Source organism: Chiloscyllium plagiosum, chromosome 6 (genome assembly GCF_004010195.1).
Source record: "Chiloscyllium plagiosum isolate BGI_BamShark_2017 chromosome 6, ASM401019v2, whole genome shotgun sequence".
NCBI classification, from domain to species: Eukaryota; Metazoa; Chordata; class Chondrichthyes; order Orectolobiformes; family Hemiscylliidae; genus Chiloscyllium; species Chiloscyllium plagiosum.
In genome coordinates, this window is record NC_057715.1 from 116130981 (window position 1) to 116144498 (window position 13518).

General features: G+C 47.7%; 1 protein-coding gene across 1 annotated transcript in view; it reads right to left on the bottom strand.

Annotated features, from left to right (window-relative positions):
- Positions 1-1123: 1123 nt before the first annotated feature.
- The window catches only part of LOC122550963 (cGMP-dependent 3',5'-cyclic phosphodiesterase-like), a 30691-nt gene continuing 18296 nt past the window's right edge, over positions 1124-13518 (bottom strand). The window contains exons 7-9 of the mRNA XM_043692515.1: positions 8087-8125; positions 5985-6091; positions 1124-4135 (exon numbers count right to left, since the gene is read on the bottom strand). Of these exons, the coding sequence (XP_043548450.1) occupies positions 3907-4135; positions 5985-6091; positions 8087-8125 (375 nt within the window). The 3' untranslated portion in view covers positions 1124-3906. The remainder of the gene's footprint in view (positions 4136-5984; positions 6092-8086; positions 8126-13518) is intronic.

Genomic DNA, 13518 nt, shown 5'->3' on the forward strand with positions numbered 1-13518 from the left:
TACAGTGTCCCCCATCAAACACTCCTGGGATAGGGATAGCCCAGAGTTAGATACAAAGTAAAGATTCTTCTACACTGTCACCATGAAACACTCCCAGAATAGTACAGCATGTGGTTAGATACAGAGCAAAGCTCTCTCCACACTGTCCCCCATCAAACACTCCCACAACAGGGACTGCATGGTGTTAGATACAGAGTAAAGCTCCCTCTACAGTGTTCCCCCATCAAACACTCCCAAGGCAGGCACAGCACGGGGTTAGATACAGAGTAAAGCTCCCTCTACACTGCCCTTATCAAACACTTCCATGGCAGGCACAGCGCGGGGTTAGATACAGAGTAAAGCTCACTCTACACTGTCCCCATCCACCACTCCCAGGACGGGGTCAGCATGGGTAAGATACAGAATAAAGGTCACTCTACACTGTCCCCATCTACCACTCCCAGGACGGGTCAGCATAGGTAAGATACAGAGTAAAGCTCACTCTACACTGTCCTCATCCACCTCTCCCAGGATGGGGTCAGCATGGGTAAGATACAGAGTAAAGCTCACTCTACACTGTCCTCATCCACCACTCCCAGGACGGGTCAGCATGGGTAAGATACAGAGTAAAGCTCATTCTACACTGTCCCCATCCACCACTCCCAGGATGGGGTCAGCATGGGTAAGATACAGAGTAAAGCTCACTCTACACTGTCCCCATCCACCACTCCCAGGACGGGTCAGCATGGGTAAGATACAGAGTAAAGCTCACTCAACACTGTCCCCAACAAACACTCCTAAGACAGGGGTAGCACTGGGTTAGATACAGAGTAAATCTTCCTGTACACATGATTTGGAGATGCCGGTGTTGGACTGGGGTGTACAAAGTTATAACTCACACACCACTAGGTTATAGTCCAAAAGGTTTAATTGGAAGCACTAGCTTTCGGAGCGCTGCTCCTTCATCAGGTAGTTGCGGAGTACAGTTGTGCACTCCACAACCACCTGATGAAGGAGCAACACTCCGAAAGCTAGTGCTTCCAATTAAACCTGGCAAAAGTGAGGACTGCAGATGCTGGAGATCACAGTCTAGATTAGAGTGGTGCTGGAAAAGCACAGCAGGTCAGGCAGCGTCCGAGGAGCAGGAGAATCGACATTTGTCTCTTACAAATAAACCTGTTGGACTATAACCTGGTGTTATGTGATTTTTAACTTCCTGTGCACAATTCTCATCAAACAGTTCCAGGACAGGTATGGCACAAAGTTTTATACAAATTAAAGCTCTCTCTACACTGTCCCCATCAAACACTCCCAGGACAGGGACAGCATGGGGTCAGATACAGAGTAAACCTCCCTCTGTGCTGTCCCCTATCCACCACTCCCAGTACAGGGTTAGATACAGAGTAAAGCTACCTCTGCACTGTCCCTATCAAACACTCCCAGGACAGGGACAGCACCGGGTTAGATGCTGAGTGAAGCTTCCTTTTCGTCAGTTCTCTCTCTGCGTGTTTCGATTTGTCAGCAGTGTGTTTGATCAAGCTATCTGTACAGTGTGGAGGCAAGTCCCAGTCTCTCTTTTGCATCCATATGAGACCCTCATTCTATAAGCCTGCCTGGATGGAAGTGATGGAGAGGGAGATAAAGCTCGAGGGTGCACCATGGAGTGAACAGGGTATTTAAAACAATGGTCCAAGAATCAATTCCAGCCATGTGGAATGATGGTCTGAGCTTCATAGCAAGTCATATTGATTGAACAAAGAAACAATAAATGACAGTTAGTAGCTGGCCAATTCAACCACTGGAATATGAACTGAAATCAGTTCTATAAATGATGTAGAATTCTTTACATTCACTCAGGAGCAGTTTTCCTTTCAAATATGCCATAAGGCAAACAAGAGATGGACTGGTCATAGTGATCTCAACTCAGGTTCCAAGTAATCACAGGAAGGCCAAAGAGAGAGCACAAGGAAAAAAATCTCACGTGGGAAAGGCCAATTTTATCAAAATGAGGACGTCATTTAGCAAACGTGGACTCAGAGCGGCTACTTGGAGGTGAAGCAGTGTCACCTCCAGCTATTCGAGGGGGTAATGGGACCATTACGTGCTCATAAAGAGAAAGGGAGGGACTTCCAAGTCTGGAATGCTGGGTGTGTTCAGGAGTGTGCAGAGAAGGATTACCAAAAAGAAAGGTTTGTGTGGGATAACACAAAATTGGAAAGGAAATTAGGAATGCACATCCACAGACCCACAGGCCAAGTAGATCAGGTGACTAAGGAGCTGTGTGCGATTGGCTGAGGCCGAGAAAAAAATAGCAGGGACATTGTGGCAAAAACTTTAATCAGATCACAGCTGGAGGACTACATACATCTCTGACCAGCACTTTACAGGAAGAATGAGATTGCATGAGAAAGGAAGTTTACCAGCTTTTTGTCAGGAGCATGGGGAGTTCCAATGATGAGGAAAGACTGCACAGGCATGGGATGGTTTCCATGGAAACAGAGGGGAGGCTGAATGGAGATCTATCTTCAATGTATAAAATTACACAGGGACAAGATTGAGTGATTCGGATGGTCCAATTCTCTTCAGCAGAGAGCTCAGTAGGACAGATCTACATAAAATAGTTGTTAGAATTAGATCGGGGTGTGTTAAATGGAAGCTGTGTGGGTGTGGAACTCACTGAGACGGTGACGGGGGAGATTAAAAGCATGTGTGAAGGGGAAAACCATATGAAAAACAGGAACTGGAATTCACCCGGATATTGCCTCTGTGACCAGCACAAAGACGATGGGTTGATTGGCCTCTGTTGCTGCTATGAATTTGCAACTTTGGATGCTGGTGGCGATTGGGTAATGAGTTTTTAATGCGTATAATTGTGGGTGTGGCACTGACCACCCTTGTTCTCACTGTCCTTGGTTGGAATGGGGCACCAACATTTAATGGAGTGTCCAACTGTGGGTTCTTGAGTGGGACTAAGAACCAAAGAGTTCAGATACACTTTCACCCCCCATCAACGTCAACCATGCTGCCCATTTGTGGGGTAGAAGCAGAACACACATTGTTGCCCCCCCACTGCTCCCAGACTAACCGTGACTGCATTCCTACATTGGAGTTGAATTATCAGCTGAGACCTCAGGGTGTGACAGAGGAGGGAGGGAGGTGGCTGGTTGAGTGGTGATGATGGTGACAGGAGGTGGGGGGTGATGGGGGTGCTGAGGTGTCAGGGGGTTAGTGTTTGGGCGACATTCTGACCTGAGTGTTTTCCAAATGTTTTCCTGGCCTGCCTCCCAGCCTCCGTTCAACTGAGCTGCCACCTCCTGGCTGAACTAGCACTGCAGTCACCCATTGCCATCAGCTTGAGGTCGAATCCTGAGGTTTTCACATCCATCCATGGCTTCACCTCCCTCGTGCTATCGATTCTCTCCAACACCCTCCAGCCTCTGCGATGCCCCCCAGGCCTCACACCACCCGCCCACCCCCCACCCAAACTCCTCTAATTCTAATGTGCCCCATTCCCATCGCTCCATTGCCGGCCTCCCACCCATCCCAAGTTTTGGAATTCCTTCCTTCAACCTCTCCATCTCCCTGTGCATCTACTTTCAAAACGTGAAAGCTACTTTTTATCATGAGGTGCACACCAATGCCAACACCTGCCTGATAACAGTCCAGTGAACAATCTCGCAAGGTGGTACTTAAACACTACCTTAAGGATGCTATATCAATGCAACTGTTTGATTCTGTCAAGTGCAAACATTAGGAGAAAAAAAACATGAGTGAGAAAGAAATGCTGAGAAGTAACCACTCAGTTAATATTCAGACCTATAAAAAATAAATAAATTTAAAAGATGCCAATTTCTGCTGTTGTCAGTCGCTTCCTTGATTTTTTTTGTTGTATTTTGTTTCTGTTCTTTTAAACTGCAATAAAAATAATCATTGTTCAGATGTGGGTTCCGGGGTGTTAGGGCTGCTGCTCTCAGTCATTGTCAAAGGGGATGATGAGGATAGTCCATCTGTCATATCCTCATCTAAAAAGTCCAGGGAGTTGTCACTCGGTAGCCCAGTCGTGGTGAATTTTGGAGCAACTTTCACCCAATGGTCTCGGTTTGCCTTCACGCTCTGGTACAGAATTCCTGCCTTCGGCATGAGGTCATTCAGGAGCCTGCCAAGAAAGAGAGAGAGAGAGATGGAACAACATAAATGCCAGGAGGGTCAGTGCTGAGGGAGTGCCGCACTGTCGGAGGGTCAGTGCTGAGGGAGTGGGCACTGTCACAGGGTCAGTGCTGAGGGAGTGCTGCACTGTCGGAGGGACAGTGCTGAGTGAGTGCTGCACTGTCGGAGGGTCAGTGCTGAGGGAGTGGGCACTGTCGGCGGGTCAGTGCTGAGGGGGTGGGCACTGTCGCAGGGTCACTGCTGAGGGAGTGCCGCACTGTCGGAGGGTCAGTGCTGAGTGAGTGCTGCACTGTCGGAGGGTCAGTGCTGAGGGAGTGGGGACTGTCACAGGGTCAGTGCTGAGGGAGTGCCGCACTGTTGGAGGGTCAGTGCTGAGGGAGTGGGCACTGCCGGAGAACAGTGCTGAGGGAGTGCCGCATTGTCGGAGGGTCAGTGCTGAGGGAGCGCCGCAGTGTCGGAGGGTCAGTGCTGAGGGAGTCCTGTACTGTCACAGGGTCATTGCTGAGGGAGTGCCGCAATGTCGGAGGGTCAGTGCTGAGGGAGTGCCGCACTTGTCAGAAGATCAGTGCTGAGGGAGTGCCGCACTGTCACAGGGTCAATTCTGAGGGAGTGCTGCACTGTGAGAGAGTCAGTGCTGAGGGAGTGCCGCACTGTCGGAAGGTCAGTGCTGAGGGAGTGCCGCACTGTCACAGAGTCAGTGCTGAGGGAGTGGGCACTATCGGAGGGTCAGTGCTGAGGGAGTGGGCACTGTCACAGAGTCAGTGCTGAGGGAGTGGGCACTATCGGAGTGTCAGTGCTGAGGGAGTGCCGCTCTGTCGGAGAGTCAGTGCTGAGGGAGCACTGCACTGTCGGAGGGTCAGTGTTGAAGGAGTGCAACACTGTCGGAGGGTCAGTGCTGAGGGAGTGGGGACTGTCAGAGGGTCAGTGCTGAGGGAGCGCCACACTGTCGGAGTGTCAGTGCTAAGGGAGTGCCGCACTGTCAGAGGGTCAGTGCTGAGGGAGTGCCACACTGTCAGAGGGTCAGTGCTGAGGGAGTGCCGCACTGTCGGAGGGTCAGTGCTGAGGGAGTTGCACACTGTCGAAGAGTCAGTGCTGAGGGAATGCCGCACTGTCGGAGGGTCAGTGCTGAGGGAGCGCCGCACTGTCGGAGTGTCAGTACTGAGAGAGTGCCACACTGTCAGAGGGTCAGTCCTGAGGGAGCGCCGCACTATCAGAGGGTCAGTGCTGAGGGAGTGGGCACTGTCGGAGGGTCAGTGCTGAGGGAGTGCCGCACTGTCGGAGGGTCAGTGCTGAGGGAGTGCTGCACTGTCGGAGGATCAGTTCTGAGGGAGTTCCCCACTGTCGGAGGATCAGCGCTGAGGGATTGCCGCACTGTCGGAAGGTCAGTGCTGACGGAATGCCGCACTGTCGGATGGTCAGTGCTGAGGCAGTGCCACACTGTCAGAGGGTCAGTGCTGAGGGAGTGTCACACTGTCGGTAGGTCAGTGCTGAGGCAGTGCCGCACTGTCGGAGGGTCAGTGCTGAGGGAGCGCCGCACTGTCAGAGGGTCAGTGCTGAGGGAATACTGCACTGTCATAATACGTTAAGGAGGGAATTCCAGGATTTTAACCCAAAGACACTGAAGGATTGTGATATGTATTTCCAAGTCAGGATGGTAAGTGTCTTGGAGGTGAACCTCCAGGGGGAGGTATGACACAGTAGTGCCTATGATGCATCCTTCAGACCCCTCTTTGGGGAAAAACAGACACCCCTCACTAGCCGACTCACCAATCGCTGCCGATTGCTGCTACCCCCTGATTGGCTTGTGTTTGGCAAATTCTCCTGACCTTTCAACTTACTTGTACGTTGGCATGGCAATATGTTCCATGAAGCTAATCTGAAGTTCTGGAACATAGGCCTTTTCTCTGTCCATCATCTCAAGAGGATGGTTCCCCATTGCCTTTTCCTGCAAGAGATTAGGGAAACAAAGTGGAAAGGTCAAAGAGCTGGTTAGGAGGTAACCGCAGTGGAAAGTGTCATCACCTCCTGGCCTGGAGTCTATCAAAGATCTCACTACCACATCTGACCCCAAGGTGAGCTGCTAACTCCATATTCATTACAACTGTGTGAATATGGTTATGATCCCCAGTTGATGACATTCCAGGAGAAATCAGATCCCAGAAAGAAATCTGGCTTGATTGATCATATTTTTCTTAATTTAGTAAACAGGGTGGCCAGCCACGGGAACATTGTCACACATTAGCCAAAAGACAGAAGTTTATTACACAAAAGGGTAAAACAAAACAAAAAAAAAGTTGAGGTCTAAAACAAGGTTAGAAAAAGATCTGAAAACACACAGCAAAAGCTTCAACCTTTTCCCCAACACCATCATGTCACAGTGATTGTAATGCAGAGAAGTTAGTCCTGTCTACCACACCATTAAGTTCGATGAAGCTGAATGTCAGCAGGTTTTTCCTGGGAACTGTGAAGTCTTACACAAACACTCAGAAAACTGAGAGCTAAAACTTTCTCAGCTTTTAAATAATCAGCAGATTTCTAACCAGGCATCCAGGTCTGTAAGTTGTATTGATTAAACTCTTTGACTTAGGTAACTGCATTCCCTGAAATATACTCCTTTTTTTAAGGAATAAAACTAAATATAATTCTCACACCAGTTCAGTATCTTCTGAATGACCCTCAGAACTATCCATCTCTGAGTTTTTTTTTTAAACAAACACTAATCCTTGATTATTATAAACCAAAAATAAGCCAATAGCCTTCAAAACCTTGTTGTAAAGCAGTACAGGACATCAACATTTCAAGGTGCATGCTCTCTGGTACATTCTGGGATATGAGAGTGTAGTGCTGGAAAAGCACAGGTCAGGCAGCATCCAAGTAACAGTATAATCGATGTTTCGGGCATAAGCCCTTCTTTAGGAATGATTTCCGATGATGGGCTTTTGTCTGAAGCGTCGATTCTCCTGCTCCTCGGATGCTGCCTGACCTGCTGTGCTTTTCCAGCACCACACTCGCGACTCTAATCTCCAGCATCTGCAGTCCTCACTTTCACCTACATTCTCGATGTATCACTCCTCCAGAACATTGTAGTGAGTCATCTTCTTGAATAAAACAAAATCGCTGATGACCCTGCAATTGTTTTAGGATCTAAGTTCTTGATTTTCTTCTCTAAACCTGTCCGCAGTGGCACAGTGGTTAGCACTTCTGCCTGTTTCCTCCGGGTGCTCCGGTTTCCTCCCACAGTCCAAAAGATGTGCAGGTTAGGTGAATTGGCCATGCTAAATTGTCCGTAGTGTTAGGTATAGGGGTAAATGTAGGGGTATGGGTGGGTTGCGCTTCGGCGGGTTGGTGTGGACTTGTTGGGCCGAAGGGCCATTTTCCACACTGTAATGTAATCTGTAATGTAATCTAATGTGCAGATTTAGATGGGTTGGCCATGCTAAATTACCGATAGTGTTCAGGGATGTGCAGGCTAGATGGGTTAGCCATGGAGAATGCAGGAATGTGGTGGGCCTGTGTGGGATGCTCTCTGGAGGGTTGATGTGGACTCATTGGGCCAAATGACCTGCTTCCACACTGTCAGGATTCTATTCTCTCTCTCTCCCTTTCTGTTCTTCCTTCTTTAAGATCCCTATTAATACCTTGGCCAAGTTTTTAGCAATTGGACCTGATGTCTCCTAATATGGATTCATGTCAAGTCTTGATAAAGCCTCCAGAAGAGTTACGGCCATAGTAGTGGATTAAAGGTGCTATATAAATGCAAGTTGCTGTTGATTTATAATTAATGTTCCTATTACTTTATAGAACTCGAGTCCACAGACAGTCAGCGACTTTCAGGAGTGAAAGTCCAGATCATTTCCATTTCTCCAAGGTATCGTAGAAAATTTATAATCAGTATGGTGTATCCCAATGGAACAGTTAACACATTCACGTACTGACTTACCAGATCTCCTTGTGAAAAGAATTCTTTATATATCAGTTCCTGGTGGGAAGAAACAAGAGAAATCTCTGAGTAATGGATTCTCTGCAGAAGACAGCTAGTGAGTGACAATCATATTGACAGTGGGATGGGATGACCAGTAAGACACAGAAACACACAAAGTGTAAAAATAAAGAATTGTTGCAACACAAAAGGAAGCCATCCAGCTCATTGAGAGCTTGCACCAGCTTTTCAAATGAGCATCACTCCCCAGTACCAAACTCCTGCCTTTTCCCCTTCTCCATTTCGATCCAAATGACCATCCAATTGCTTGAATGCTTCAATTGAATTTGCCCCCACCACATTTGCAGATTGTGCATCCCAGACCCGAACTACTCACTGAGTGAGAAAGCTTTCACTCACATCACCCTTCGCTTCTTCTGTATCTCCCTTTAAATCGTCTTGTTCCTTTTCACCAGTGAGAACACATGACTTGTGTGCAGGCGAAGATCATGCAGCAACTTTGGTCTTTTCCACCATTCAACAAGATTCGTGCGTGGCCTCAAATCCATCTTCCTGCCTGCCCCCAATAACCTTCGACCTCTTGGTCATCATCACAATCTACACCAACAATAATGCCTTGGCAATTCAGGCAAAGTGCTTCCAGGACACAGGAAACAGGCTGAACTCTGTCAAACATGGCAAATGCATTGCTGCAATTGCCAAGCCTACTGTCTCTGGGTTGGGCTTTAAACACTGTAGGCCCCACCAACCCCCAAAATCTCACCTTCTGTGGAATACCTGGGCACCACAATTTGTCTCGGAGTCCAGAAAACTGGAGGAAAGCCTGGGATAGACAAAATACACACCTCTGAAATAATATCATCCACTCTGAGCCAACATCTCTATAACCAAGGTCCAATCAGGGCTGACCAGATGGAATTCATTCTAGAGATATGTCAGGGACAAACAAGGCAAGTCACCATAGTCCTATCAGACCCACAGATGCTCTCTCACTAGAGACAGAAAAACAGTGAGAGAAAGAGTGATTGAGATCGAGATAGAGATAGAAACAGAGACAGAGAGAGAGAGAGAGAGAGAGACAGAGGCCATAAGACCCCATCTACCACCCCTGAAAAAAAACAGGAAATGACTCCACCACAGGAAATGACATCACCAACCCAAAGAAACCCAAACATATAAATAGAAAGCAGGAATTATCAGCAGTGCTCCACCTGGAGGCCCACTGAAGATGTTACCTAGTAGGGTGATGAAACGTCTGGAAATGAACCTTCCAGCTCAGCGAGCAAACCTACATCCAGAACCTCAACCTGAGCTACAAATCTTCTCAAAACCCGCCATCTTACATGTCTCAATTAAGTCACCTCTCAATCCTCTTCTCTCTAACGAAAACAGCCTCATGTCCCTCAGCCTTTCCTCATAATACCTTCCCTCCAAACCAGGCAGCATCCTGGTAAATCTCCTCTGACCCATTTTCCAAAAGCTTCCACATCCTTCCTATAATGCGGTGACCAAAACTGTACACAATACTCCAAGTGCGGCCGCACCAGAGTTTTGTACAGCTGCAGCCTGACCTCATGGCTCCGAAACTCAATCCCTCTACCAATAAAAGCTAACACACCGTATGCCTTCTTGCAACTCTATCAACCTGGGTGGCAACTTTCAGGGATCTATGTACATGGACACCAAGATCTCTCTGTTCTACACTACCAAGAATCTTACCATTAGCCCAGTACTTTGTATTCCTGTTACTCCTTCCAAAGTGAATCAACTGACACTTTTCCGCATTAAACTCCATTTGCCATCTCTCAGCCCAGCTCTGCAACTTATCTATGTCCCTCTATAACCTGTAACATCCTTCAGCGCTGTCCACAACTCACTGACTTTAGTGTCATCTGCAAACTTACTAACCCATCCTTCTACGCCCTCACCAGGTTATTTATAAAAATGACAAACAGCAGTGGCCCCAAGACAGATCCTCGCAGAACCCCACTAGTAACTGAACTCTAGGATGAACATTTCCTATCAGCCACTACCCTCTGTCTTCTTTCAGCTCGCTCATTTCTGATCCAAACCACCAAATCACCCTCAATCCCATGCCTCCGTATTTTGTGCAATTGCCTACCGTGGGGAACCTCTCAAGCGCCTTACTGAAATCCATATACACCACATCAACTGCTTTACCCTCATCCACCTGTTTGGTCACTACCTCCAAGAACTCAATAAGGTTTGTGAGGCATGACCTACCCTTCATAAGATCGTGTTGACTATCCCTAATCAACTTATTCCTTTCTAGATGATTATAAATCCTATCTCTTGTAACCTTTTCCAACACTTTACCCACAACCGAAGTAAGGCTCACTGGTCTATAATTACCAGGGTTGTCTCTACTCCCCTTCTTGAACAAGAGGACAATATTTTCTACCCTCCAGTCTTCTGGCACTACTCCTGTAGACAACAATGATATAAAGATCAAAGCCAAAGGCTCTCCAATCTCCTCCCTGGCTTCCAATCTGGCCTAGGGACTTATCTATTTTTACACTTTCCAGAATTGCTAACACCTCCTCCCTGTGAACCTCAATCCTGTCTCGTCTGCAATGGCCTGTATCTCCATATTCTCCTCGACAACATTGTCTTTTTCCAGTGTGAATATTGATGAAAAGTATTCATGTAGCGCTTCCCCTATCTCCTTGGACTCCACGCACAACTTCCCACTACTATCCTTGATTGGCCCTAATCTTTCTCTAGTCATTACTCTATTCCTGATATACCTATAGGAAGCTTTCGGGTTTTCCTTGATTCTATCTGCCAACGACTGCCCTTTGTCTCCTCCTGGCTCTTCTTAGCTCTCTCTTTCCTGGCTAATTTGTAACTCTCAACCACCCTAACTGAGCCTTCACATCTCATCCTAACACAATCCTTCTTCTTCCTCTTGACAAGAGATTCAACTTTCTTAGTAAATCATGGTTCCCTCACTGGATCACTTCCACCCTGCCTGACACGCAGTAGCTGTTCCTTGAACAAGCTCCACATTTCAATTTTGCCCATCCCCTGCAGTTTCCTTCCCTAACCTATACATCCTAATTCTGCCTAATCACATCCCCCAGCTATAACTCTTGTCCTGCGGTATATACCTATTCCTTTCCATCACTAAAGTAAACATAACTGAATTGTGGTCACTATCACCAAAGTGCTCACCAACCTCCAAATCTAACCCCTGGCCTGGTTCATTACTCAATACCAAATCTAATATGGCCTCGCCCTTGTTGGCCTGTCTACATACTGTGTCAGGAAACCCTCCTGCACACACTGGACAAAAACTGACTCATCTAAAATACTCCAACTATAGTATTCCCAGTCAATATTTGGAAAGTTGAAGTCCCCCATAACGACTACCCTGTTACACTTGCTCCTATCCATCTTTGGAGCAGAGTGGGTTAACCGGGATACGATTAAGATATGTAAAAGTATGAAGGGTCCTTTAGTTCACTGACATTAGTACTACACCACCGCCTCACCCTTATTATACAAGGTCCTACTGAAGACCTGAATTAAAGCTGCCTCTCCCCCACTCTCAGGCATTGCACTGCAGACCTGAGCTGCGTTCCTCCAGCTATCCAGCCGGTCTGCACCGTAATCTCTGGTCTGCCTTTCCCCTGCACTTCCCTACATCTCCTCTTGTTCCTTTGAGGGTTTCTACAAGTCTCAAACTCTGACCAAGCTTTCTGGTCACTACCCTTAAAATCTCCTGATCACACTCAGAGTTGACCTTGACCTCATTTGAACTCTTTTGGGCTATCTTTGTGACCTTGGGTCAGTTTTAAGCTCAGTGGCAGCCACCTACCAATGCCCAAGTCTGAACGCACACCCATTCTGATTCTCCCCTCCCTCATTGTGTTTGATAAGACCCCTGTTGGTGAAACGACCAATTCTCACTGTGGGGTCTCACATGTCACCGAGGCCTCTCCCCATTCCTACTGACGTGACCTCCTGTACCCCTCTGAGCCTTCAGAATCCCAGGTCAAACTATGGGTTGAGCTGCCTAGCTCCTATGTAGTGAAGGTGATGGAGCAGTAACGTTACTGTGCTCCAACAAGCCCAGGCTTTTACTCCAGGGGCACGAGTTCAAATCCCACCAGGGCAGCTGGTCAGAGTCAAATTCAATTTAAAAAGTTAGTTTCAGCGATGAGAACTATTAAATGATCATTGGTTGGTGTAGATGCACTTACAAAGTAAGAGCAGGAGTAGGCCACTCAGCCCTGCTGTAGCATTCATTATGGTCATTCACCTCAGTGCCCTGTTCCCTGACTCTTCCCATTCTCTTTACCTCTAAGATCTATATCTAATTTCTTCTTGAAAGCGTTCAATGTTTTTACCTCAACCTCTTTCTGTGGCAGAGAATTCCCCAGGCTCCCTGCATTCTGGGTGAAGATATTTCTCCCCCATCTCAGTCCGAAATGGTCTACCCCATATCCTGAGACTGTGACCCCTGGTTCCCCTGTGACTATGACCCATCCGGTTTCACTAATATCTTTCGGGGAAGGAAATCTACTGTCCTTACCAAGTCTGGGCCTACATGTGACTCCAGACCCACAGGTTGGCTCTTAACCGTTGTCTGAAATGGCCAAGTGAGACTGTCCATTGAAGAGGAATCGGGAGATAGGCAGTGAATGTTGGCCTTCCCAGTGATGCCTATGTCCAATGAAAGAACATAAAACACTCCACAATTCTCCTCCATGACCCCACCTCAGTTTCTCTACTTCACCATGATCTCAAAAGTTGCTTCTTGACCATGTTTCTAATCAAGATGCCTTCAAACATGGCCCAGTTGTTCTTTGGTATTGCAGTAAGGCCTCTGCAGCCTTTCTCATGGACCGGTCTTCGAGGTGCTACAGAAATGCTGCCTGCCCTGTCAATGTTATTGAGCTGGGAGAAAGTGAGGACAGCAGACGCTGGAGACACAACCCACGCACTCCACCTCCTCCAAGATTTCCATTTCCCTGGCCCGCAACGCCTCATCTTCACCATGGATATCCAATCCCCCTACACCTCCATCCGCCATGACCAGGGCCTCCAAGCCCTCCGTTTCTTCCTCTCCTGACGTCCCCAACAGTACCCTTCCACCGACACTCTCATTGGTTTGGCCGAACTGGTCGTCAACTTTAACAATTTCTCCTTCGAATCCTCCTACTTCCTCCAGACCAAAGGGGTAGCCATGGGCACCCGTATGGACCCCAGCTATGCCTGTCTCTTTGTTGGTTACGTAGAACAGTTGATCTTCCTTAATTACACCGGCACCACTCCCCACCTCTTCCTCCGCTACATTGATGACTGCATTGGCGCCACCTCGTGCTCCCGCGAGGAGGTGGAACAATTCATCAACTTCACTAACACATTCCACCCTGACCTTAAATTTACCTGGACCATCTCTGACA